The 27,813-nt window shown below is 36.7% G+C and overlaps 3 protein-coding genes and 2 long non-coding RNA genes across 8 annotated transcripts; 4 read left to right on the forward strand and 1 right to left on the reverse strand.

The window, feature by feature from the left end:
* The first annotated feature begins 256 nt into the window (after positions 1-256).
* Positions 257-1,182, forward strand: LOC137953041 (uncharacterized). Its single transcript, XR_011112339.1, has 3 exons — positions 257-462; positions 602-766; positions 1,081-1,182. It is a non-coding gene; the product is annotated as an uncharacterized lncRNA (long non-coding RNA).
* Positions 1,183-6,023: 4,841 nt separating this feature from the next.
* On the forward strand, positions 6,024-6,503 carry LOC137949448 (auxin-responsive protein SAUR71-like). Its single transcript, XM_068795500.1, has one exon. It carries the CDS (start codon positions 6,024-6,026, stop codon positions 6,501-6,503), a length of 480 nt encoding a protein of 159 aa, XP_068651601.1.
* A 695-nt stretch (positions 6,504-7,198) lies between these two features.
* On the reverse strand, positions 7,199-9,462 carry LOC137963387 (auxin-responsive protein SAUR72-like). 4 transcript variants are annotated; one of them, XM_068810533.1, is made up of 3 exons: positions 9,294-9,462; positions 8,814-9,098; positions 7,199-8,622 (listed from the first exon to the last, which is right to left on the reverse strand). In XM_068810533.1, the coding sequence occupies exon 3, from the start codon at positions 8,600-8,602 to the stop codon at positions 8,126-8,128; it is 477 nt and encodes a 158-aa protein (XP_068666634.1). In that variant the 5' UTR covers positions 8,603-8,622; positions 8,814-9,098; positions 9,294-9,462; the 3' UTR covers positions 7,199-8,125. The 4 variants fall into 4 exon arrangements, with proteins under 4 accessions (XP_068666634.1, XP_068666614.1, XP_068666621.1 ...); XM_068810513.1 differs by having other exon boundaries at positions 9,289-9,462; XM_068810520.1 differs by having other exon boundaries at positions 8,814-9,111; positions 9,289-9,462.
* An 11,721-nt stretch (positions 9,463-21,183) lies between these two features.
* On the forward strand, positions 21,184-26,146 carry LOC137949454 (protein MICRORCHIDIA 7-like). Its single transcript, XM_068795504.1, has 14 exons — positions 21,184-22,081; positions 22,836-22,910; positions 23,300-23,413; positions 23,506-23,598; positions 23,734-23,818; positions 23,952-24,027; positions 24,332-24,460; positions 24,638-24,736; positions 24,913-25,014; positions 25,158-25,319; positions 25,413-25,508; positions 25,653-25,704; positions 25,789-25,900; positions 26,008-26,146. The coding sequence occupies exons 1-14, from the start codon at positions 21,184-21,186 to the stop codon at positions 26,144-26,146; spliced, it is 2,232 nt and encodes a 743-aa protein (XP_068651605.1).
* Positions 26,147-26,418: 272 nt separating this feature from the next.
* LOC137963417 (uncharacterized) lies at positions 26,419-27,327 on the forward strand. Its single transcript, XR_011115199.1, has 3 exons — positions 26,419-26,492; positions 26,581-26,703; positions 27,056-27,327. It is a non-coding gene; the product is annotated as an uncharacterized lncRNA (long non-coding RNA).
* Positions 27,328-27,813: the final 486 nt, after the last annotated feature.

Below are 27,813 nucleotides of genomic sequence, written 5' to 3' on the forward strand. Positions count from 1 at the left end.
CGGTTTGAAATTCCAGATGAAATTTTTGGAGCGCGCCTTGTTTGCCCGAGACGAAACGGATAAAACGGTTCGAAAAGTCACATCTAGGCCCAGCACATGAAACGAGGGAAATAGTAACGCAGTGAATTCTGCCTAATCTTCCAAGTCAAAATGTTTTTTAGCCCTCGAGAAAGAAATTTGTAAATAAAATAAAAACTCATTATATTTTCGAAACCAGGTCTGTCATACTCCGGTCTCGCCCAAAAATCTAAAATCTTTCAAAATCAAAATAACTTCAATCGCCAAAAACTAATGAATGAGAGAAATCAGCTTCAATCACCTTCAAATCAGCCTCCGTCAATCACATAAATTTTGGGGACAAACTGCTTCCAATCGCCGAAAACCGATTCGAGGTCTCTTCTCATAAATAACACAGACGCCTCTATTTTGTCATTCATGTGCTGGCCTTGCTTCACGCATCAGGTACGTCCTTCTTTTTTAGTTCGCTATTGTTCTCTTATCTTTCTTTTCAATTGTTGATGCCTTTGTTATTTCCATATCTTCTTCCTCACTAGATCGTTTACTGTTCTTTTTACTCGACTTTCGTTGCTTTTATTAACAGGTATGCTCTTCTGCTCAAACTAATGAGAGAAGAAACGGAAAGAAGAGACAATTACCGAGCGAAATCTGCCTCCAATCGCCGAAAAACGATTCAAGGTCTCTTCTCATAAATCACACAGTTGCCTCTATTTTGTCATTCATGTGCTTGCCTTGCTTCACTCATCAGGTACGTCCTCCTTGTTAGTTCGCCATTATTCTTTAATCTTTCTTTTCAATCGTCGATCCCTTTGTTATTTCCATTTCTTCTTCCTCACTAGATTGTTTACTGTTCTTTTTACTCGGCTTTCGTTGCTTTTATTAACAGGTATTCTCTTCTGCTCTACTTTATTTTCTGCTAGCTTTTCTTTTGTTGTGTTTGCTTATAATCCTGCTTCTGTGATTTTCAATTAGTTTGTTGATATGATCTGTTTGCTCATAATTTTGCTGCCTTCTTTTTTCCATTATTGTCGTGCTAAGCTTTTGTCGACCTGCTGATTTCAGTCATTCCAGTAGTTGAGAGAAAATGGAATTCTCTGCTTGCTGGAAGTTGGTTTTCTCTCTTCAACATTTCCTTAGAATCTCCTTCTGCCTTCCATCAAACTAGGTAGGCTTCTGATTTCTTCTTTTTACGTCTTCCATTTTCATTGTAATGCATTGTTTAATTTCCTAGTAAAGCATTCATGGATTTTATGGTAAAAGTGTTTTGGAAATGTATATCTAGGGAAAAACATTTATAGCTTTTCTTGGCAGAAAAGATTCTAACCATAAGCACTACTTTGATCTAAAGTAAGGTCACAAGATTGGTTTCTGATTAAAAAAAAAAAATGCTCCATTGACTGGTATCAGTTGATTTTTTGCATCAAGATTTTATCATTTACAGAAAACTCAGACAGCTCACTCAGAGACCGAGTTTCGCAGATTCTGCTAATTCTACTCAATTTTCTACTTAATCGAATCGACTCGGGCGAGTCCGAGCGATTTGAATCAAATTTCAGAAGTTTGCCTGGTATCCTTCCCAGACGCGGGGTTGTGCGGAAGTTGTACCGGATCTACGTCCGAATTGGGTCTGACAAAGGACGGCCAATGCCCGAACTCTTCCCCTTCCTGGGATCGCCTCGAAGATGGGTCGCTGATGATGGCGGAGGGAAGTTCCGGAGCCCGTCAGAGCTGCATCCAGAGGAAGAGAAGAAGGTAGAAATGGAAACAGTGAAGGACGAGAAAACAAAAAAGGAGATGAAAGAAAAGGACCAAGGTCGGAAAACAAGACAGAAACAGAAGAATAAAGAACAGGAGAAAGACAACCCAGATAGAGACTCAGAAAAAGGAAAAAAACAGAGCATCGTGGCTCTGCAATGCAACGAGAAGAGCAAAGAGAAATTAGAAACGAGAAAGACAGCAAGAAAGAAGAGTTGAAGTGGATTAAATCCTTCAAGGCTTTCCCTAAGACACGTAAATTATTGAATTGATCAATCTCGACCGTAAATAAATCTTTTTATTAGATTGGAATACACACTCCTAGTTTCTCTACGTTCTAGCATTTCTCTTACAAAGAAGGTCATCATCCTCTCCTTACACTATTTACGACAACGGAATGTCTTTGTTCTCTCTTCATATCCCGTTCTCGATTATTGTTGATTCCCGCAGTAACTCTTTCCTCTGCTTGTGGGAGACCCGTAGTCCTCTCTTCATCATCCTCTGCTTGCTGATCTTTTTCGAACTAAAACTCTTCTTCCCGCCGCCGTTTCCCTTCTTGATCCGCATCTTCTTGTTCTTGGTCGAAGGTTCAGGACCCCTATCTTCTGCTGCTCCTCCGTCGACTTTAATTTCCTCGCCAGAGATGGGCTCTTGAACTTTCTTTTCTTCATCACCACTCTCTGATCGGTCGCCCTCATTATCGTCTTCCTCCTTCACCTGGAGTGCTCCTCCATCGACTTTAATTTCCTCGCCAGAGATGGGCTCTTGAACTTTCTTTTCTTCATCACCACTCTCTGATTGGTGGCCCTTATTATCGTCTTCCTCCTTCACCTGGAGTGCTTCTTCTTCTTCTCCACCGTAGATAACACCCCAACTGTGAGGCGCGTAAGGTCGGTAGCTATGGGAAAGCAGATAAACCTTGGAGCCTTCTCTCTCGACGGTCACGTACTGTCCGTTACCGTAATCAAAGAAATCAGAAACGGCTTCAGAAATGCCCTTAAAGTCAGCATCCATGGTGTCCGGCACCTCCAAACAGCAAGATTGGAGAACACTCTCTCTCTCTCTCTGTCCAGAAAGAAGATCAAAGGAGCCCCGGAAACTCTGAACTGAAATCTTCGTGGATGAATGAAGCAGTGAGTTCATCTGGGGTCTTCTTAAATAGAGAAATCGCAGAGAAGGAAATTTCCCAGGAGGATTCAGAATCAGAGTCCTTCTACCACTGAAATTTCTAAATCAGCGTCGGGTAAAGCTTCCCAGGAGGTTGAAACTTAGTTTGACTATTATACCCATTCGATTAAACTAAACATGGAAACTTTACGAGGTCTCTTTTGTCAATAAACGACTGAACATTCCAAATCAGCGTCTAAGTAGAAACTTACTTTCACAATAAGACCTTTTAAGTCAAAATAAACTTTGGAACTTTTGGATCTTTTTCAACTAAATCAATTAAATTCTCATTTTGATCAAAATAAGGCGATTAATTAGCTATTTCGATGTACAAAGGTATTTGATAAAAAAATTTAAATTAAATAATTACTTTAATTGAACCACATGAAGAGTTTTTCTCCAATAAGACCATTTTATGCATAAGAATATTTTGGTAATTTAAAATATATATATATAATAAAAAATTATTTTTTATTTATTTGGCCTTGTGTGGGGACTAATAAGTGATTTAATGTAGTATTAAAATATATTAATATACTAATTAATGAAATACTATATTATATTAATTAATTATTACAATTTATTGTAAAATAATATAATAATTACGTGTGACTATAATAAATTCTAAAAAATAAATAAATAAGTAAAAATAATATAAGTGAATATAATAAATTTATTTAATTATTTATTGATAACATAAGATATATTTTAACATTAAAATCACTATTTTCATATAATAATAAATATATATATATATATATATATATATTATTTTATCAATAACACAACATATATTTTTATGTATTATTAATTAGTAATATATTACCATCAAATTTAAAACCATTGGTTTAATTAATTATAACAACGGGATAATTAAACCAGAATAATTAATCAAATGTTTACTTTAACAATATTTTAATTATGGCTATTAAATCACAAATTTAATATAGTAATTACAAAATGAATATATTGAATAAATAAAAATATTTTTTTATTAATAATAGAAGATGGACTTTTTACGTAGTATTAATTAATAATATACTTTTTACAAAATAAAAATTATTAGCTTAATTAATTATAAAATGGGATAATTAATAATCTGTCTTATATTTCTAATTTAAAATAGTAATAAAATTAATGAATATAATAAATAATTTATTTTATTAATAACCTAGGATAGATTATTAATAATATATATATATATATATATATATAAACTTAAAAAAACATGCTTGAAAATTAACTGAGTTACTTGTAATAGTCACAATTTGCAGCATAAAAGCAAACTTTTATGAGTTGGAATATAACAATGAGTTCGTGTTGTTAATATTAAATTCATGAACTTACTAGTTTAGTACATGTGAACGACAAAATACATATTCAAAAATAATAAGATACAACCATCAATGATCATTCCACATGCTTCCAAACTCCATTGGGCAACTTGTTCCCTATATTGACCTGCTCAACAAAGAGATCGAACAATTTGTTGTCATCCTCGAAGGTCTAAATGTTATAGTAACTAGAGACATATGGAAACACAAATAACCACTTAAAAAAAACACGTGGTGGATATTTATAAGTTATTCAAATCTCTTCACCATACGACAAAATCATTTCGTAGCACTTCAAAATTATTCAACAATATTTTATAACATTTACAAATTAATCAAACTAATTCTATTGCAAATGACTAGAACAATGCAAAAATACACTCATCAAGTCCAAATTCATAAAACACCCCTGGTAGAGCCCTATATGACTTCGCAGTGGTGATACCACGTTATTAAATTATTTGACACATCGTCATGCCATCACGCACTACGTAAGCCTTAAATGTATTGATAAATTTGATTTTTAAACTCTACAATAATTGTTTGAAACTTTTTTTCATTTATAAATATTTTAAATTGATAATAAAAAGTACTATACGGATGATGACATTGTTTGCCATGAGTTTTTGTGTCATATAATGATGTGGTATCCTACATGGGTGATGAAGTGTCAGTTGATAAGTCATCTAACTCACTAAGTGTTGATGTGGCATGATGACATGGTGACATGTAATCGGTAAAAGCTTACGTATCACTTTTGATTGTACACATATGCAGTTGTCCGGTCAAAGTTTGGTATTTTTTTTAAATAAGTTCTAAAATTCGCCATTTGTCTAATTATGTTTAAAAAGTTTGGTAAAACCTAAATGTCCATTCTTTTAATTATACTCAATTTTCTACATAACCGAATTGACTCGGGCGAGTCCCAGCGCACAAGAAGTGCAGTGTGTTCGAGCCAGAGAATCAGAGGACTTCTTCAAAGATTTTCTCACTCTTCTCTGCATCCATTAGCCGCGCCGCATCAACCAACACCTATTATATATTTGTAGTGTGGCGATCGAGCAGACAAAAATGCCCAAATAATTTGCAGAAAAGGACTGAATTTCTGGCGCTAACAAATCAATTTGCCAGTTCCCATCCTTTTCCGTCCGTGGCCTCACGACCTCGTCTATGCTTGGTTTTCTCCGACTCCAAACGACACTCAGAGCATTGCCAGTGAAGTTCTCTGTCTGTATCTGTTCTGGGGCTCTTGGATTCTTGTTTTTTCTACTCTAACGGTTCTCTTGTTACACGAAAACAGCAAGGAATTCTTGGGGATAGGTGATTCTTTTCTGGGTTTTACCTGTTTTTTTTTTTTTTCAGGTCTTGTCTGCAGATTCTTGGACGAGATGAGTGATACAGCGAGGCCAAGAATGAAGTTTGTGTTTTATCAGGTTTACGATCGAGGTCGAGGGATCATACGCATTCGCGATAGCTAAATACTGATACGTTTAAAGGGTACAACGATCCTTTTCCATTTGCCTTCAGTGTTTCTCTCTTTGGTTCATCAAATTTTTGTACTTCTTTCATTGCCTTCGGAAGCGAGGGAAATTGGAAACGAGATCATAACAAGTAAGAATTTTGGCTTAGAAGCAATCGTCGTTCTTTTCGGATTATGATAACAATTTGGTATCTCCAGACACCGAATTTATTTATCTTCTTCTCCGTCTTTGATCGACCAAATTTTTAGAGGTTCCTTGCAGTCCCTCTATGGAGAAAGCTGCAAACGATATTAGAAAAGGAAGTAAACTGAAGAAAATCATCAAAACTCTGTCTCGTTGCAGGATGCCTGCCCGGAGCTCCAAAAACTCGTTTTTAATCCCTTCTGTTGCGATGTCCAAGAGGAAGTCATGGTCCCGCCGCTCTTCCGAGTTGCATGTGCAGATGAAGCGTTCCACTGCCACTAAAGGGAGAGTAGCACCGGAAGGCTGTTTTTCTGTCTACGTCGGTCCAGAGAAAGAGCGCTTTGTCATCAAAACCGAGTACGTGAACCATCCCCTGTTCAAGATTCTCCTGGAAGAAGCTGAAATGGAGTATGGGTTCGACACTCAGGGTCCTCTTGCCTTGCCCTGTGAAGTGGATACTTTCCACAGGGTCTTGTGGGAGATGGATAATGAAGATGTGACGCGAGGATGCAGCTTCAGGAAAGGGTATTCTTCTTTTCGTCCTCTTACTCATTCTCGAGTGTGATTCTGGTTCTGCGAGCTTTATGGGTTTCTCTGTACTGCTTCTGGTATTCGTCTTATCCATAGAAAAACAAGTTTTTCTGCAAGTAAACCTATCCTCGAGCACAAACAGCCAGTTCTGAACATCTTATCTGTGTGTCTTGTTTACAGAAACGTGCCCTCTTCTTCCTCCAGTCTGTAGACGGCAACTACAATGAAAAATTTGGTGTTTGCAATTTAAGCTTGTGTTATACAGATTGATAAAATGATGGAACTATTTTTTGTAGTATCCATCGTTGTTTATTTGAATCAATTTGTGAAGCAGAGAGACTTCTGATAAAGTGGGTAAATGTGAAATACCATAGACCAGTCTTTACCACTTCAACCCAACTTTTTCAAACTTGGTGACTTCGTTGCGCTTGTAACGAGTAGAAATTACAGAAGAAAACCAATTGGAACATGGGTTTTCTGTTTTTATCCATATCTTTAATGTCTCTCTCAAATCTCAAAGTGAAGTTTCAGGGAGGCATTTTATCAAACACCATTGCCAAACAATTCCTCAAACTATGACTGCTACTATTGGTGCTCCTGGGGTCAGGCTGAACTAACCATAAACTCAGTTTTTCTATGGTACAACCATAGTCACAAAACATATAAGATAACATGAGAAAATTCGAAACATGACAGAAGAAATGAAATTAATCACCGATTTGCTACAAGTCGAAAGAGGTGAAAAATGAACGACATAATAGTTCCTGTTCAAATCACACTTTTATGTGCTCTCAATGTGGTAGAAGATCACTTTCTGTATCTATGAAGAGGAATCCAATTTCGTATTCTAAAAACTAAATTTGGATCCTCTCCGCTTCAGTCGATGAATCTATTCCCAGTACAGTTTCGTAAACCTTGAGAAAAGTCCAGTAAATGCGTCGGCTTGCCCCATCGTTTTACTTCTAATGGTGTACGTGCGCTTCGATCCACCTATGCCTGGATCTCCACATTAGGTCTTTCAGCGACACGGACTGAACTATTAATTTAGTCATTGAAGCCAATAAAGAAAACCTAAGGTCATGCTTAGGTCAGCCTGACGCAAATGGGATCCCTGACCCTGTCCCAGAAGCAACAGTTGTTACAGACTGTTTCGGCAATCTTGTTTGATGAAATGCCTCACCGAAACTTGACTACAGAGGTTTCGACGAAAACAGGAAGCCCTCACCAAACTTGGTTTTCCTCTGTAATGGCTACTCATTACAAGCTCAACGAAATGACCAAATCAGAATATGTTATGTATATCAGAAATCCATGAGCAAAACTCTCTTTCTTCACCAATTTACAAGGAAATCACAGGAGAAGATATGAATCATCAATAGATCCTAATAAGAAAGGATGGACACTGCAAAAATCATTGCCATCGTTTCAACAATCTGTAGAACACTGAAGATTAAATTGCTAACACCAAAATTTCGGTGTAGTTGCAGTCTACAGACTGAAGGAAGAAGAGGTAAGCTTCAGCAAACAAAACCTGTAGATAAAGATGTTTACACATGGGGACAGACCGACTTACAGATGCAGAAAAAACTCGGTTTTTCTATGTATAAGAACTCCAGAAGCAGTAGAGAGATCTCCACAACGGTGACACAACCGGCATCAGACTCGAGCAGGAGTGAGAGGACGATAAGCGGAATACCCCTTTGCGAGGCCGCATCCTCGCGTCTCATCTTCATTATCCATCTCCCACAAGACACTGTGGAAAATATCGACTTCACAGGGCAACGCCAGAGGCCCCTGGGTATCGAACCCATACTCCATTTCAGCCTCTTCCAGCAGAATCTTGAACAGGGGATGGTTCGCATACTCGGTTTTAATGACAAAGCGTTCTTTCTCCGGGCCGACGTAAACGGAAAAGCAGCCTTCCGGAGCCACTCTGCTTTTGGTGGAAGGTTTTTCCTGCTCCTCCGACTCGGAAGAGCGGCGGGGCCATGACTTGCTCTTGGACATGGGAACAAAAGGAATAGAAGACGTTGAGCTTTTGGAGCGGCCGGTGAGCGTCCTGCATCGAGACAGAGTTCTGATGATTTTCCTCAGTTTACTCCCTTTCCCCCTATCGTGTGCCTCTTTTTCCATTGAGGGATTGTAAGGAACCTCTGTAAAATTGGTCGATCAAAGACAGAGAAGAAGATGAATGAATGAATCCGGGGTCTGGAGTTACCAAATCTTTATCATAATCGAAGAAAACTACTATTGCTTCTAACACAAAATTTCCCTGATGAAAACAGGGCGGATGGTTCTTGAGATTTCGTTCCTAATCTCATGCAAACACGATGATTAGAAGTACCTTGCCCACAAATGTCGATGAAAGAATCGGACGAAAAGCTGCGCCCTTTTACTCTTTTAGCCGTTCCCTCCTCTTCGGAGGGAAGAAAGTTGGAAGTATCAAACACCCGGATGATCACCAAAGAGAGAAACGGGAAAGGCAAAGAAGAGATCGATTTCAGTATCCTCCAAACGAATCAATGATTTAGGGATTGCAACCGGTGTGATCTTTCAGCCGCGATCGTAAACCAGATAAAACATAACCTTCATTCTCGGCCTCATCGTGTTATTCATATCGTGCAAGAATCTGCAGACAAGACCTGAAACATCAAAAACAGGCAAAAGCCAGAGAAAATCACAAGCACCCAAGATAATATCCCACACCAGCTAAACCAATCTTGCAATTCTTTTTTTTTTTTCCTGTACCAAGAGAACAAGGTCCGAGTAGATATAACAAGAATCCAAGAGTAAGCAAGCAAATAAAAACAGAAGAGAACCTCACTGGATGTGCTCTCAGTGCCGTCTGGAAAGGGTGAAAGCTAAGCCTAGACGAGGTCGTGAGGCGAAGCCCATACCCAGATAAATATCGGAACTGGAAATCGATTTGTCAACACCAGAAAATCAGTCCTTTTCTGCGTAACTGTTCGAGCAATTTTTTCTGCTCGACCTTCACAGTGACACCCGTTGAGCGCTTCTATGAAATCAACGACGATAGAAACGGACAAAACCAATTACAAATTTCATGCGGAGATAAAAGCGGATGAATCCAGCGGGTCCCTCCCTGCTCGAGTCTGTCTGCTCTTCCTCTTCTGGAAGAAAGTGTTTTTTGACCGCGTCTCACCATAAAACAGAATTGGAACTGTTTATTCATCTAAAGGCTTAAAAATATGAAAATTTGGGGTGATTTTATTTCGACAAATTAATAATTCAAAATGATTTTCTTAAAATATGAATAATAATGTAAAAAATAAATCCCATTATTTATTTATTACAGATTCTTAAAGTCAAAATATATAGATATTTGTATCTATGAGTATTATTCTATATATTTTATTATAAAATAACATTTACGACTTTAATGACTTATATAAACATTAATTAGACATATAAATAGTCCTTGTTGACTAATCTTTTTTTAAATTAATTCATTAATTATAAACTGTTCCTCTCTTTATTGGGATTCTAATAAGCTTCTCACACTAGGGTTCTCTTATGATATTAATTAGGCACAGGGGAGAATTGGACGTAAATATTCTGTCGAAATAAATGCAGAGAAGAGGGCCAATGAGGTGGGGATACGTTTCACTTAACGAGGCAAAGTGACGTGGTGGACGTGCTTCGGTGACAAAGAGGTGTCACTCCTAACAAGGAAAAGGGTATCCATGATTTTGACCGTTTGACACTGATTTTGGGGCAGAGACTGTTCCTGTTCCCTCCCTAGTTTTTCTTAATTAATAAATAATAATAATTTTATTATTGTTATTGTTGCTATTAATTCCTAATAATAGGATCATTAGACATAAATTTTTTAATATTTAATTCTACTAAAATTATATCTCACTTGAATTAAAAATCATATAAATAGCCATTATTAACATCAAAGTGATCATCTTTTTAATTAAAAATTATTAAAAAATCATTAATTGAAGCAATTTGATCATAGATAAAATACAGAAATACAAAAATATATTTAACAATAAATCATTAGCATTGCCATGTAATTTTTCTCACAATATTTTAATGAATAAAAATTTTAATTTATTATATTAGATTAAAAAAAACAAAAATTGAATGTATAAAAGTTGGGTATGAAAGGGAGAAGACGACTGAAAGGCTGAAACCAACCCATGCTGGGCAGGGGCTTATACGTCTTTTTAACATTTTAAAAGGGCAGTGGACAAACTGCACCTTATAAAGTACCGGGAGCTCTGCACCCGTTGACTCGGCTTTTGTGACCATGCTTGGTGATAAAAAAACAAAAACCTAGGCAACTACGAAGATGCCCCTATTCGTGTGCTTAATGACATCATTACCCTTGTGATTGATTCCAATGGCCAATTTGTCACTGCTCTTTAAAATAGCTATAAAGTTGTTAAAAGTGGTGACAGTGGAAGGGTGTTTTGGTCATTTCATTCAAACCAATTGGGCTTAGTCGAGGGATATTTGCGTCTTCTCACCTTACCCAATTTGACAAGTATTTATTATAAAAAAATTATTTCCGCACGTGTCCCGACATGGCGGCGTGGGCGCCCCCAACAGCATCTAGAATTTAATGATAAACTGACCTCCATTCCGTGGTCCGCAAGATCACCGATAAAAACATCGAACAGTTATCAAATAAGGTGGGCCAACCGGTCGGTCTCCACCGACCCTCCAATCATCACATTGTCTGATCACGGAAACCGGTTCAACTACAAACGGCTCCTTCTAATGTGAGTGAAAGGCAATTATATTAAAAAAAATTAAAATTAAAATTAAAGAAATGCTGAGGCTGAACCAATGCAAGCCGCCTAAGGCAAGTAAATCTTCATTGATAAGAATAAAACTTCTATAAATGGGAAATTTTCATGCTTGAAATTGACTAAGATCTGGGTGGTAATCATTTTTCCCCTAGAGCACCAAGGTGACAATGAATTTGGTAACATAGTTGAGACAATTAGGGTGGGTGCACTAAAAAATTGGTATTGATTTCATCAGATAAGATTCCCAATTCTTAAATTTTATAATATTTATTATAATTTTTAATAGTTTTTAACTGAAAAATTCCATTTATGCCTAATACATATGTGTATGGTATCGATCGATTATATGACATACAATGTCAAAATGCCCACCTGAAAGAAAATACCTTGATAATTACACGAATCATAATTAAAAGTATGGCTATGTAGGCTACCATCTTTTGAATTAATTTAAAAGTAAAAATATTTGATAAAATAGAAAGATTAACAACAAGTATGACAACAAACAACATCATTAACAATAATACTAAAACTAGCATTTATCTGACTTTTTGAATGATGTAATGCTACATAAAAAAGAATACATGATATGTTTATTTGACCATGGAATATATTGATTTGATGCAAATAATGCATGTATTGGTGGTGGTGTGTCATCACTCAGTGAAGATTTTGAACCACAAATTTTTAAAAAATCGAAAAAGAACTCCCCTATTTTTTATCTGTAATTAGTCTGTTATATCCATTTCAAATTATTAATCATTCGTTACAAGTACCCTTAGATTCTTTCTCACACTCGATACCTACCCCGGTTAATGACTGATGAGAGAAGTATGATGTTTTCTCCGATGACAAAACATAGTGGTTGACTTGGAAGTTCTTTTGCATAAGCAACCCCTTTGGCCGGTTTTGTTAGATAAGGAAATGATGTAAGTGATAGAGAAATGAGTTTTTTTTATTTGGGTTGTTTGATTGGTCATGGACTTATATCTTATGGATAACAAATATTAATGTGACAAGTTGGATTAGTAAACATTAATTTTATCTGTTTCATTGATACATGTCGTGTATTGGTAAGACCACCTAATAGATAACTCTAAGGCTGTGTTTGGAATACCAAAAGTGGAGAGAAAATAAAAGAAAGAGAAGACAGAGAACGAGAAAAGAAAAGAAAATAAAAGAGATTTATTTTCTCTTGTTTGGATACCCATGGAAAATGAGAGAGAAAATGAAAGAAAAACGTAGGTTCTCTTGTTTTCAATTTAGTTCGAGAAGACCCCCTTTTTTGTACTATTATAAATGGAAGATGAGATTGTGTTCCACTCGACAAAGTTAATGGGGAACAAACTAAATCCATTTGTTAAAGGTAGAATTTCAGGTTCTATTTAACCATTTTGGCAAGATGACACATTATAATGTAATTTTTAGTCATGAATAGAAATATTCTTTCAAATTCAAATAAGTACCAAACTTTAAGTAATAAAGCATGTTAGAGTTTATGTTTGCTTTCTCTTCCTCAACACTTCCTCTTTGCATGAACCCTGAATCATATTATTATTACTTAAAACGGTTCAACATTCTCATCCATTAAAAAAAACAGTTCACCCTTGAAAAACCCAAAAGAGAAGAAAGAATCTAAATTGCAGAGGCGTGCAAATGCAAGAGTTTAAGGTATGTGGGTGGTGCAAATCTAAGAGTGCATGAACTTGATTACATTTTGTCAAACATCTCGATAGGAACCTCTCTTTTGTCAATACATAGAGAGAGTGAAGCTGATGAAGACCACTTTAGAGTTTAAATATGTGTTAGGTGGAAATAAGTCTCAAATTCAACTAAAGTACCCTTATTTAATACGAATCAAGCTCACATCAATTATATAAAAACTCGTCAATGGTTCTTAACTAACACAACCTATTGCATTACTATTGGTCTTTTGGTGCAACTAACAAAAGGGTATTAACTCGAGTAGTAGTAGTTATTAACTTACCTTCTATTAACATAAATAGAATAACATATATATCCTTGTTGAAATAAAAGGAGTATAAATTGTATTTAGTAAATATAGTATGCTATATATACTCTATAGAAAATATGAAAAATAATATTTTTAATTAGGCTGTAGAGAAGTGTTCTCACTTCTCAGACTGGAATCATAGGCCTAGACAATCAAACATGGGTAGATGGAATTATAAGCCCAATATTTTCAACAATAAAATGTCCAAGTATGATATTGTTAGAAGGCGGGCCTAAAACCTATCCCAAAATAACCATCCAAGTTACGAACTTTCTTTCTAACTAATAAATTTAAGATCTTTCTACTCATTTTCTTTAAATTGGATAATTCTTTACAACACTCTCCTGATGGCCTAGGTGGCTTCTCAAGATGGGGTGAATTGAGATTTTAAAGTTAAAAACTATTAGTGTGCTTAATTAATCATTCATTCAAATCGTGGAATTAAACATTATTTGTGACATTAACACATAAGCACATAAGCATAAAAAAGAACACAAAGTTTTTTTTTATTATTGATGTTCCCCTAATGGTCGTCACCGCCCAAGAACCCTTGCTTAGGAAATTTTTGTTATCTTGCTCCAATTGATGGAAATTACAACTTAAAGAGATTATGGCTTTCTTTATAGCCATGTGTATTCCCAAATACACGATTTCAATCTCTCTCAAGAAATTACAACTAGATTCTAGCTCTAGTGGGCCTTTCCTTTCTAGACTTAAAGTCTCAGACCACCTTTACAAATTTCCAATAAAAAAAAAAGAAAAATACGCAAAGCTTACAAATTACTTTGGAGAGACAACCCTTGCTCCAAGTGAGATCTAGGTCTCTAGAATTTAAGCACGAATCAAAATGTGTAGGGAGCTTGGTAGAAACAAAGATGCATATGAAGATTGAAGAGAGAATGAAAGCTTGGGCAATTTTCTGTATTTTCTCTTCTAATGGGTAAAAATGAGAAAATGAAGCTCAAATCAATTTTCTAGAGTTTGCATATTCAAATATAGGCACAACTCAACGTCCTCAAGATGTTTGAAGAGGTATTTATAAGTTTTCCCTTCAAAATAGCCGCTTTTTGCCCATTGCCAAAAGGTTGCGAAAAGTATTGATTGATCAATGAAAAGGTATGATTGTTCAATCATGCATAATGACTATATTTTTAAGGTTTCCTAATCCTATTGATCAATCAAGCTTTATAAAACTGGTTATGAAGAGTTTTGTGTGATAAATCAAGGAAAATGATTGTTCAATCATCCTTTATAACATATCCTAGCAACAACATGCATGATCGATCATGCTTTATAAATTTACCAATATTGTATTTTGGATGCTTGATCAAGCCATATGCCAATTTCCTATTTTGGCACTTTAAGCATGATTTAAGTTATACTAAGGGATTTTTAACGTTAAAACATATTTACCTTAAAATCCTTGGGCTCATTGATTGATCAATAGGTTTATATGCATTTTAGAAAACATAATTGATCAATCACTATTGATCAGTCAATTGACCTCGACTGAATGGATCATGCTTTATAGCCTGGTTGTGCAAAAGTAAGTATGATCGATCATGTTTTATGTCTCTTTTAGGCCTACTTTTTTATGATTGATCTTGCTTTATATTTCAAATGTCTGAACTTAGTATGATCGATCATGCTTTATATCTTTAGCTTGACTACACTTTGGATGATCGATTGTTGGTAGGTAATATTCTGTCATGCCAATTACCAGTATTTTGAAATAGCTTCTAAGCATGACTAAAAATATCCTAAGGTGGTTTAGCGAGTCATAAAACATTTTAATGCATCAGGGAAACATGATTTTAAAATATACTTGAGAATCTTCTCCAATGCATGCCAATAAGACATTTGAGGCTTGTGCATATACTAAGTGACCACACTCATTGTAAAGGAAATATTTGGTCTAGTCACAGTGCGATAGATAAGTTTGCCAACTAGCCTCTGGTACTTCCCAACATCTACTTCTTCTCCTGAACCAACATAAAGTTTTGTATTTGTTTCCATGGAGGCGTCAATAGGGTGACACCCCATCATTCCAGTTTCTTCTAGTAAGTCAAGAACATATTTCCTTTGTAATAAAATAATACCATGCTTGGACTGAAACACCTCAATATCGAGAAAATACTTAAGAAGTCCCAAGTCTTTCGTCTTGAATTCATTGCAAATCTTGTTTTTTACTTGACTGATATTGTCGAAATCACTACTCGTCAAAAGAATATCATCCACATACACAACAAGTAGTACAACTCCTTTTTCAATATGCTTGACAAATATAGAATGGTCCACAGATCACCTTGTAAACCCAAATCAAATCATCGTTTGACTAAACTAGTCAAACCATGTCTGTAGAGATTGTTTTAGGCCTTATAATGATTTTGTAAGACAACACACCAACTCCCCCTCAACCACATATACAGGTGGTTGTTGCAAATAAATTTCCTCCTTAATATCACTATTAAAGAAGACATTTTTTTACATATAGCTGAAGGACAAACCATCGAGAATTTGCTGCCAGAGATCACAAGACACGAACGGAGTTGACCTTGGCAACTGGAGAAAAAGTTTCATCATAATCAATCCTATAAGATTGGGTTTAACCTTTAGCCATAAGGCGGGCTTTAAGGTTACCATGCCATACGGAGTTTGTTTGACTGTGAAGACCCATTTACAACCTACCGACTTTTTTTTTTTTTTAGGGTAAGGAAACAAGGCGCTAGGTTTGATTCTCATAAAGAGCTACCATTTCTTATTCCATGACTGCTTTCCATCTTGAATTCTTAAGGGTGTCCTGATAAAATTGAGGAATAACAATAAAAGACATAGGGGCAAGAAATTGACAACAAGATGGGGATAATCGATGCGTAGATAAAAAATGAACAATGGGTGAGAGGTAGAGGATCAGCTGTAGGCTCTAGGTTTTTTCTAAAAAGCATTGGGTCGGGTATCAAATGAAGGACAAAAATGGGAGGTGGAGAAGGAGAACTTACTTCAGAAGAATCTAGAGACTCCATAAGTATAGTGTCGGCCAATGCATCAAGGGGCGTAGTAGGTACATCAATACTAACATAAGTTGTGGAGTCATCAATAGGCACAATAGGCTTAAAAAACTCATTAGTTACAAAAAACCAGGTGGGGCACCGGTGGATGGATAAAAGGGTTGGTCCTCACAGGATGTGACGTCACTAGAAACAAACAATTTTTGAAGAAGCGGATTTTAATTGACACACCTTTTTGAGTTCGAGAGTACCCAAAAAAAAATACATTTAATGGCCCTAGGAGCTAATTTAGTAGTATGTGGGGAATTATTATGGACAAAAAAGGTACACACAAGAAAAAGGTAAAAATATGGTGTCTGGTTATTAAACATAGAAGAAGGTTACCTGTTAATATGATAACAGGCAGTGAGGATGGCTTGGGGCCAGCAGAAGTGAGGCACATGCATATCATGGAATAGAGCTTGGGCAACCTCAAGAAGGTGTCTATTTTTTCTTTTGTCAACACCATTTTGTTGTGGTGTGTAGACACCAAAGGTTTGGTGAATTATGCATTTTTCTTAACAAAAGGATTGAAAGTATGTAGACAGATATTCCTTGGCATTATTGGAACAAAAAATCTTTAAGGTAGTGTTAAGCTAAGTAGACACCATGATACAAAAGGACTTCGAAAATAGGTAAGACTTTTGATCTATCTTTTAAGAGGAACAACCATGTTGCTCGGGAGAAGTCATCCACCAATGGAACAAAATACTTTGATAAGGAAACATTGAAAATGTTCATAGGGCCCCATATATCAGTATGAACTAAAGAAAATGGGGCAACACTTTTGGTTTCACCGCGAGGAGAATAAGTACTTTGCTAGTGTTTACTCACTTAACAGTTTTCGCAGTTGAGACTTGAGACGGACTGTAATGTCGAAATAATCTATTTGAGTGACTGAAGAGATGGATGTCCTAACCTATTGTGCCACTAAAGAGACGTATGTTGAACACTGGTGGTGGCTATTAGTGTTGGTAAATTAAGATAGTAGAGCCCCCCTTTTTCACGACCTCCACCAATAACTTGCTTTGTCTTCAGATCCTGAAGAACACATGAAGTAGGAGAAAAAATGATTAAACAATTAAACCTTTTTTGAGTTAACTAACGGATAAGATGTTTAATGGTAACTCAGGCACAAATAGTTTATCTTTTAAATGAAGAGTAAGTGTAGCAAATATGGACCCCACCCCACGTACTTTGGTTTGGAATCTATTAGCTATAAAAACAAACTTTTCAAGTAAACAAGGAGATATAGAATTCATGAGGGTACCATTACCTGTCAAGTGTTCAAAAGCCCCAAAGTCAATAATCTAGGATGGAGAAGTAGCTGAGACCATACCTGTTATAGGAGTAGCAACAATAGGAGAAATCTTGTTGGAGGTGGTCCTGTTTGTGTAAACCATCAGATGCTTAATATTCGTCTGGTTGTCGCAATATAATTTCATAGAATCTCCTTTATAGAATGTAGAATTTAGGATTCCATAGTGGAAGACCTCAATCAAGGTGGTAGAGAAAGAGATGAGGAAGAAGAAGACAATAAAAGGGAGAAGAGAGGAGAAGAGAGGGATGGCTGATAGAGAAAGATGGAGAGAGCTCTTTGGAAAAGAGAGAACAGGCTAGAGACGAATTATGAGAAGAGGAGAGGCTTGATGCTCTACACCATGCCTTGAGGCTCTTATTTATAGTTGTGGGAGGAGGTTTACAATGACTATAGTGCCCTTAGGGCTACAAGCTTTATGAAAGAAAAAACATAAGTAGATATACATCATCTTACATAATTATACCCTTGTGTCATCCTTATGAAGATCATTTTATTTACCCCTTTTACCATCTTTAGACGTGGGGAGGAGCTTTCTCTCTTTTTACTGTTTGGGCCACCTTTCATTGGTGCCTTCTAACACTCCCACTCAAACTGGTGGTGAGAATATATCATATAACCCCAACTTGGTGCTCATAGTCGAGAGAATTTTTGAGCTAACTGATTTCGTAAGTACATTTGCAAGTTGGTTGTGAGATGAGATATGTTTGAGACTTATAATGCTTGCTTGCAACTTCTCTCTATCCAAGTGATAGTCAACTTTGATATGCTTAGTTCTTTCATGAAAGATTAGGTTAGAAGCAATGTGAATTGTAACTTGATTATTGCAGTGGAGTGCTATCGAACCATTTTTTTTAAATCCCATTTTTGTTAGGAGGGATTTGATCCATAAAAGTTTGCTTACCACATGTTTCATAGCTCGATATTTTGCATTGGCATTGGATCTTGCCACAACATTTTGTTTTTTACTTTTTTTATGTCACAAGGTTGGCTCTAACCTGGGTACAATACCCTAAGGTGGATTTTTTGTCTTCTGGAGATCCAACCCAATTTGCAACAAAGTTTTCAACAGTGAGATGACCATGGTACTTATATAAAAGCCCTTGTCATGAGCCTTCTTCAAGTACCTTCCAGTGAGAGACTTGAGGTTTGTGCATGTATTGGATGGTAACACTAACTACAAATGAGATATTTGGTCTAGTCACAATAAGATACATAATTTTTCTGACCAGATTTTGGTATTTGCCCACATCAATATCTTCACCAGAGCCTACACTTAATTTTATATTTGTATCCATTGGAGTGACAGTATGACATCATCCCATCATTCCTATGTCTTTGAGCAAATCAAGAACATACTTTATTTATGATAGGATAATTTCATGCCTGCATTGAAGAACTTCAATACCCAGGAAGTGCTTAAGGAGTCCCAATTCTTTTGTTTTGAATTCACTACATATCTTCTGTTTAATTTGATTTATGTTATCGTTAACACTTCCCTTTAGAATAATGTCATCTGCATATATAATAAGTAGCACCACACCCTTCTTAGTGTGCTTGACAGACATCGAATGGTCCACAGAACACCCAGTGAATTTGAATCGAAGCATGGCTTGACTGAACTTGTCAAACCAAGCTTGTAGAGACTTCTTTAATCCATATAGGGATTTTTTTAAATGACATACCAACTCCCCTTCAGCCACATAGAGTTAAATTTAGGACCCCATGCTTGGAACCTTGAGTAAGATGAGAGAGAGAAAAGAGAAGGGAAAGAGAAGAGAAGAAAAAGAGAGAGCTCAAGCTAGGGGGTGAGACAATATCATAAATGCCCAAATTGCTGCAAATGATAGATAAAATATTCTCATATAAAATGGTAGTCCATCATATCTTCCAACACTCCCCCTCAAGCTGGTGATGTTTTTTGTTCTTTACCAAGAGACCCAATTTGCATAATATAAGAGTGAGAGAAGAAAAATCACTCCTAGCCGTATGACAAAGCTTCATACTTCAGTCAAAATGGTCATAGTCACTCCGCTCAATTTCAAAGGGAGAAAAGTAGCCCAACTATGGGGCACAGAGTCTACTCACTTTCTAAAGGTAGCTAAAAAAATACCTATTGAGTGAATAATAGACTTGACTCATACTGGATGTTGGGCATACTCCTATCCTTCGTAGGTAGTGGGTCTATAGGTATTGCTCAGAAGTGATTTTAACAAACATCAAGAGGATAATGGGGAATCACTGAAAGATAATATGATGGGGCTACCACGTGATTTATTCTTCATAAGAATAACTAATGCTAACAACAATCAGCAACCGAGTCCTTTGAGTCAAGTTGACCCAGATTGAGTTGATTCGGTACGAGTTCACTAGATTAGGCTGACTTGAGCTAATCTGACAAAGCAGCAAACAATTAACCTGAGCAATGGCTTGAGTTAACCTGGGCGGAAATGAAACACTTAGGTTTGAGTTGACTCGGTAGAGTTTGGTGCGGCTCACAGCAACAAGATGTGTTGAAAATAGTAATAGTAATATGACTCCAATTAACAGTAGAGCCGTTTTCTCCAAAGAGCAACCAAGCTGGCGATGAGCCAAAGAATTTTCCGAAAAAGGAAACACACAAAGTGCAAATATATTCTCGACAAAAACTTGTTTCTATTGTAGAGAAAATAATCCATCGAAGATCTTAGAATGACAGCAAGGCAGAAATAACAATGTGAATAAACTGGCACCTTTCCCTCTTGTTTCAGCTACAGAGAAAACGATAACCAAAGCAGAAAAAATAGAGATAGCCCAGTCTCCAGAATCAACAATGGAGTAGGATATATTTCTAAACAGAGCAATAAATTAGGCTGATAATCATGGAAAACCGAAGATTAATCCCGAGCATGAACAAGGATGAATCAACGAGTCTCTCTAAGTGGCAATGGAGCTGGTGCAAAGAGACGCGCCAATGATGATACCCGGATTGACAACAAGATAATGTCTGAAAAAATGTCTTTGTTGATGTTATTAGATTTGGAAAATCAACAAACTATGCTAGAACTGCTGATCAATCACAAAGGAGATTAGCCAGCCAGGGAGGATCAAGTAACGTTCCAAAAGAACTAAAATATTTTATGGGATTGCAGGCTGATGAGTCAATTTTCTAAGAATTTTAGATGACGATGGATAAAAAAAAAAAATCATGATGACGATGATGCGTGGCTGATTGCTAGAGCAGAGATACCACATCACCAAGCAGAGTTGTTGTTCCCACAACCAAATGTGATGGAATTTATTGGCGAAGATTGAAATGCCAATGCTAGTGCCGTAGGCAAGTATGCCGCGAACCTCCGTTCTGGATGTCTTTCATAAATTTTTGTTTGAAGAAGGTAGCCTTTCTTAGGTCCCTTTTCTAGGCAACGAAAACCAACTATGGATTCAGCCAAATTCTCTAGCGCGGTTCAGTGGAATGGTTCAGGATATGTTCGGGAGTGAGTCCTAAGTTATGGCCGACCCGGAGGACTCCTAATTCGTGTAACTTTCATCTTCATAAGAACTCCTAATTCATGTTTCCTATTCGGTATCTAGTTGTGGGATCGCGAGCGACGTTAATTGAGCAAGGCGACTATAATACTATATATACTATATATACCTCCCTACGTCGGCTCTTTGTTAGAGGAAGGATCTTCTTGCACGAAGAGCTCCAAAAGCTGTCGTTTCGGCTTCGTGTTTCGAGGCGAAGTTCAGAAAGGTTCGAAATCTTGCGATTCGTCGCTTTGCGGTTGCTGGCGCCTTCCATCGCCATGGTGGGAGTCACGGTGAAGGAGGAGAGAGAAGTCTTAGGAGAGCCGGAGAGGAAGTTGTTCGACCCGCTGCCAATCGCTGTCATGGATCACGACAGTACCGACGAGAGCGACAGCGATGTGGACGATGGGAAGGAGAATGGTGCAGCGTCTGGGAAAAAGAGTAGAGGGTCTGATAGGGAGGGTTCAAATAAGAAGCAGACGTTGGAGGATGCCGCGGTGGTTCTGCCGCTCGGATTCGTTCCGCGGTTCCTGGCGCCTTCCATCGCCATGGTGAAGGAGGAGAGAGAAGTCCTAGGAGAGTCGGAGAGGAAGTTGTTCGACCCGCTGCCAATCGCTGTCATTGATCACGACAGTACCGACGAGAGCGACAGCGATGTGGAGGATGGGATGGAGAATGGTGCAGCGTCTGGGAAAAGGAGTAGAGGGTCTGATAGGGAACGTTCGAATAAGAGGCAGAGATTGGAGGATGCCGCGGTGGTTCTGCCGCTCGGGTTCTTGGATCCTCTACCGCCGGAAGAGCGGTTGCCTTGGCCGGGGCCGGAACCAATTGTGGAGGCCCCTCTGCTGCAGGTATGCGTGCCCGCTCCTGTCACGGCTTGTAAGCAGTTCTGGAAGGCTGGTGACTACGAGGGGGATACTGTGGGCAATAGCGGGTCGGGTTCGGTTTCAGGTAAGTTGGGTTTGTTTGTGTTTTGGTCTGTTTTTTTTTTTTTTCTGGTTGGTGAAAGGTCTCGGTGGTTGTTTCTTGGTTCTTAACAGAATGGTACTTTATTTGATTTTCATGGTGGTTGCCTTGGCCGTATAAATTTTCCGACTCCTCCAACTTTTCTCTGTTTTGCTGTTACCCAGTTTACATTCTTTTATTGTATGGAATTATGACTAAGGTTAATGCTGTTCATCTCGGGACAGATAACTTATGGTCCTCCTGGTTTTTCTATAAAAAAATCAGCTTGTTTTCTTTTGTGGCCTTTGTTACTCGTCATGTTCAGCATGTGCCACTGGGTTTGTCTCTTGCTGTTAATTTTCGGCGTTTCACCTTGTTTAGTCAGGAAATGAGATAAGTACGCTTTAGAATTGTTGCTGTTAGGACTAACATGAAAGACTGCACACATGCCTCATGTTATTTGAACTCTTCTGACTGAAAGAAAAAAGAAAAAAGAGCAAAAAATAGGTTGAATTGGAAAGCAGTAGCAACTCATATGTTATCTATCTTGATTGCTTAACACTCTGCATTGATCGTGCTTATTTGCCTTTTTAATTTTGAGTACTCGAGTTCTTAGCTGTTATTCTATAGGATATGCCCTTTTTAATATTCCAAGTGGCATATTTACATGCACATGTTGCTAAGTGTGGCACTGCTTTTATGCTTGTCAAAGAGGTTGACATAGGATTGTTTTTTCTCCATTTTGCAGCCGGCATAGATCATGTTCGAGTTCATCCTAAGTTTCTACATTCAAATGCTACTAGTCACAAATGGGCTCTGGGAGGTACGACTACTTTCTTTCTGTAATTAGGAAAATCATGGAGGTGTATAAAATTTTGAGTTTGTATGGCTTGTTCGACCTTAAAAATGTGAAGTTAGTGGTTCGAAGGATTTTTGGGTAAAAAACTAGCATTCTTCTTTTTTACTTTTTTTTTTTTTTTTTTTTTGAGGGGAGGGGGGTGGGATAGGGTTTCCATTTATACTCTTGAACATTCAAAGAAGAAAATTAAAATTGTTTGAAGAAAATAACATCAGCTTATTGGGATAAACTCTTGGGACATGAATCAATAATCCTTGTTATTCTAAGAAGAAAGTTGATTGTGTAAGGTTTAATATTGCTACTCTGTTTGAGTAAAGTTGTTAAACAAATATGTTGTCGCCCTTCTTTCACAGCCTTTGCAGAACTGTTGGACAACTCTCTTGATGAGATATGCAATGGAGCTTCTTTTGTGAACATAGATATGCTTCAGAATAAGAAAGATAAGAGCATAATGCTATTTGTTCAAGGTTTGATTCTAATCTTAATTGTAGATGCTTCTACTATTGTGCACAGTTTGTAAGTATTCCCTGCAAATTGTTCACTTAGTTTAATATTTCAGATAATGGAGGAGGGATGGATCCAGATATAATGCGACAATGCATGTCTTTGGGGTATTCTGCTAAAAGTAAATCTGCAAACACCATTGGAAAATGTGAGCCTTTACAACCTTTTAAAGCAATGTGTTATCTATCTATTTCTGTGTGCTTCATTATTTCCCAACTGCAACACCCTCCACTTTTGGCATTCTTTTTGTCTAATTTTAATGTTTCTTGCATGTGTTACTCAGATGGAAATGGTTTTAAAACAAGTACCATGAGGCTTGGAGCTGATGTCATTGTGTTTTCTCGTTGCAGAGGAAAAGATGGAAAGAGGTAAGGATTTGTATCCTTGCACAATTTATTTTATGTCAGTCTTGTTAAAATTAGCTTCAAACGAATAGCAAGCTCTGGCCACATTTTTTGTTACTATGAACTAATTGGTTTTTTATTGTATTTGGATTTGTAGTCCTACGCAGTCCATCGGGTTGCTTTCATATACATTCTTGCGGAACACTGGGAAGGAAGACATTGTAGTTCCAACGGTATGCATATTCTAGATGGGGTGGTTAGTGAAGTACTTTTATTTTTATGTTCATGTAAAATCATTTTTTCAGTGTAAAAAAAAAAGAATAAAATTTATGTGTGATAGAATTTCAAGTAGTTACATAATCAACTTGTGGGATCCTTGTCTAGTGAAAAGAAAATTTAATTTTCAAGTATTTATCGCCATTTTTGTAGGGCTCATTGCTTGCTTTGTATTTCCTCATTAGTAATTTTTCTTTCTGCTATGTGTTATTTGTCTACTTCAAATACTGATTTTTCATACATGATGTTGGTAATGTCTAGCTTGATTATGAGAAAGAAGGAGAAGCGTGGAAGGGCATGGTTCGATCATCTCAAGCTAATTGGAATACAAATCTTGAAACCATTGTGGAGTGGTCTCCTTTCTATAGTGAAGATGATCTTCTTCAACAAGTAAGTTGTATTCTTATTTATCACTTTTTTTATTCAATTTTACATATCTTGCATCAACTTCATCATGTTGGTTTGATTGAAGTTATTATATTTTGATAAATCAATAGTCTGTATGTTGTGTGTTATGTGTGTGTCTACTACTTTATGCATTAAGATTATTTCCTTATGTATATGCAGTTTAATTCAATTGAAGACCAAGGCACTCGCATTATTATTTACAATCTATGGGAGGACGACCAAGGAGAGTTGGAACTTGATTTTAGTGCTGATCCACATGTAAGTGTGCACTGAAAAATACTTTTAAAAAGGGAATATGACATCAATAAACTACCTTCTTTTTTCTTCGTTTTCTTGTTTCCTTTTTCTTTTCATTAATAAAATTCTATCTTCTCAGAAAAAAAATCCTTTTTGGTTGTTGGAGAGCTAAAACATATGAAATATTGATTTTCCAGGATATTCAAATTAGAGGAGTTAACCGTGATGAAAAGAAGATACAAATGGCAAAAGAGTTTCCTAACTCCAGGCATTTTCTTACCTATCGACATTCATTGAGGGTATCATATACAACTTGACTCGTCTTTGTAATTGTTTTTATTTAGGGATATTATTATAAAGTTATAATGTTTTGACCATAATTTAGAATTGTTTTTGTAATAGTTTTCACTTAGGGGTAATATTTAACTTTGATTTTGTGCAGAGTTATGCGTCCATTCTCTATCTTAGATTGCCACTTGGCTTCAGAATAATTCTCCGAGGCAAAGATGTTGATCATCACAACATTGCAAATGATATGATCCACATTCAGGAAATTACTTACAGGCCTCAATCGGGTGTTGATGGGCCTTCAAAGGATTCAAATGTAATACATCCTAGACCTTTGTGCTTATTATGTTATTGTTACTATTTTTATACTTTATAACTCGTAATTTTTATTTATTTTTAAATCTTTCAGATGGTTGCTGTTGTGACGATTGGATTTGTGAAAGATGCCAGAGAACATATTGATGTCCAAGGATTCAATGTTTATCACAAGAATCGGTTGATTAAGGTTTTTTTCTAATTTGTAAATTAATTGGAAGCAATTTACCTATTATGTTTGTACTTTTCGTGTTGTTTTGATATGTATTGCCCTCCATTTGGTTTACCATTTTTTAGCTAGGTGAAAAATAAGTCTTTTTTATTTTCTTTTCAGCCATTCTGGAGAGTCTGGAATGCTGCAGGAAGTAGTGGACGTGGAGTTCTTGGTGATTCATCGACCACATTTGTTTTATTTGTGATTAAATAATGGACTGAGTAGTTGTTAACTGTTCACTTTATTTTTTCTATAGGTGTCTTGGAGGCTAACTTTGTTGAACCGGCTCATGACAAACAAGGTTTTGAGCGCACTACTGTGCTTCAAAGACTAGAGATGCGGTTGATTCAAATGCAAAAGACTTATTGGTTGGTTCTCTTTCTTTTCTTTTCAAATCCTTGCATAATAGGGTTGGTGTTTCTGACATTCAAAGAAAAATTACAGCCCATAATGGTATTGTTCTCATTACTTTTAGGGGTAAGAACTGTGAGAAAGTTGGCTATGCTCCTCGGCAACAGAAGAAACAAGGTAATGATCATCAAGTTGAATGTGCAGTAATTTATTCTAAACATGAAGCTGCTGAAATTCTACAGTTGCATTTGATACTTTTTTGACTTTTTTCTTCCTACGTATATGACAACAGAGTGCCGCCTTGAAACTCCTTGTCCTAACACTGACAAGGATCAGTCTTCCGAAGCAAGCAATTTGAAACATGTAAATGGGCAATTATCTAATGGTGTTGAAAATGGAAAGATGCCAACTAGATGTGGAAAAAAAGTACATTTTTCACCATTTTCCTCGGGGAATGAGAGTGATGAATATCACTATTCTGAAATAGAGAAGGCAACCCCTTCCCACAGTGGAAAAGAATTGCATCTTAATGGGTCCAGTCATGGTTTGTTGCATTTGGCAGCATGTAATCTTGAATATAAAAACAAAAATGAACGATTGGAGGCTCGAGTAAGTGTAACTTTTTTCAATTTTGTATGGCTACTTTCTCCACAACTAGGAGTTGTGCCTAATCTTCTTTTTATTTACGAATAAACAGATCTGTGAATTAGACCAGAAGCTTGAGGAGGCAAGCAAAGAACTAGAAGCTTTGATTGATATATTCTCAGAAGATCAGATTCGGCGGGATAAGGAGGAGGAGACTTTGAGAAAGAAATTGAAGGTGAGAGAATTATGAACTTGTTTCCTCATGCATGTATATTTTTTTCATGACAAGAATAAAGAAGGATTCTATTAAAAAAACTCCAGACCAGAAGAAACACAAGGGGAAAATGAACGAGAGAGGGAAAATAAGTTATACTAAGCTGAATGGGTGAAGGAGTTTGTAATAGCGAGGTGCTGCCAGAGAACCTCTTCTGGAGCTAAAATGTCAGTTGTGCTCTTCACACTCCTTAAGAGTGTGCTGCCAAGATACATTTTAATTTTTAATTGAGGGTCAACATCTGAAAATACGTCGTCTTGCATATATTTTGCTCTGATGAATTTTTCTTAACCAAATTTCTATATCTTTGCAGGATGCATCTACTACCATACAAGGTTTGTTGGAGAAGGAGAGACTAGGCTCCAATAGCATCAAACAAGAACGTTAGAGCTATTAGACTGTAGTTGGGGTCCGTCCAGGCTTTTTTTGCATTAGCCCTGGAGACGAGCAATTCTTGCTTAAAGGGCAGCCATTTGTGTAGAACTGTCGATGTTTCATTTCTGCTGTGGAAGCCATGAAAGTGACACAGTTGTGAAGAATGTAAAGTCAGCAGCGGCTTTTAGTTGATAGTTTTTTATTGATTTTGTATATTGAGGGTGCAACTATCCTTCGTTTTTTATTTCCAAATTTATTTTTAATGTATAGTCATTACTTGAATAAATTTTGTTCATTGTTCTCATTGTATTTTATTCAGTAATAAGAAGTTTTTTAACTATACATTTTTTTCTTATTGCTAACAAGAATACACCCTCAAAGTAGTTGAAAATAGAGTGTGATTCAAAGAAATCTCATTTCTCAAACCCCATCTGCTTGTTGTTATTGGTATAACTAATGAACAACGATCTTCTTTTTCTCCTTTCCAAAACCCAAAAATCCAATCTAGGGTGGGTCTCTGTTTACTCCTTATTGTTTGTGGTTGGGTTGTGTTTTGCAGAAATGGTGGTATGTGTATGCATGATGAAGCAGCACCACATTACATTGATATGATTGATCGGACAACTCTTGGACATCGGTTTCTCAAGCAGGAGTTTGGATTGATCCTTTTGGACATTCTGCTGTGCTGGCCTACTT

The sequence above is a fragment of the Aristolochia californica genome, unplaced genomic scaffold (assembly GCF_029961685.1).
Source record: "Aristolochia californica isolate CCGP_79_NKW_82.1479 unplaced genomic scaffold, dmAriCali1.0.hap1 SCAF_1, whole genome shotgun sequence".
Lineage (NCBI taxonomy): Eukaryota > Viridiplantae > Streptophyta > Magnoliopsida > Piperales > Aristolochiaceae > Aristolochia > Aristolochia californica.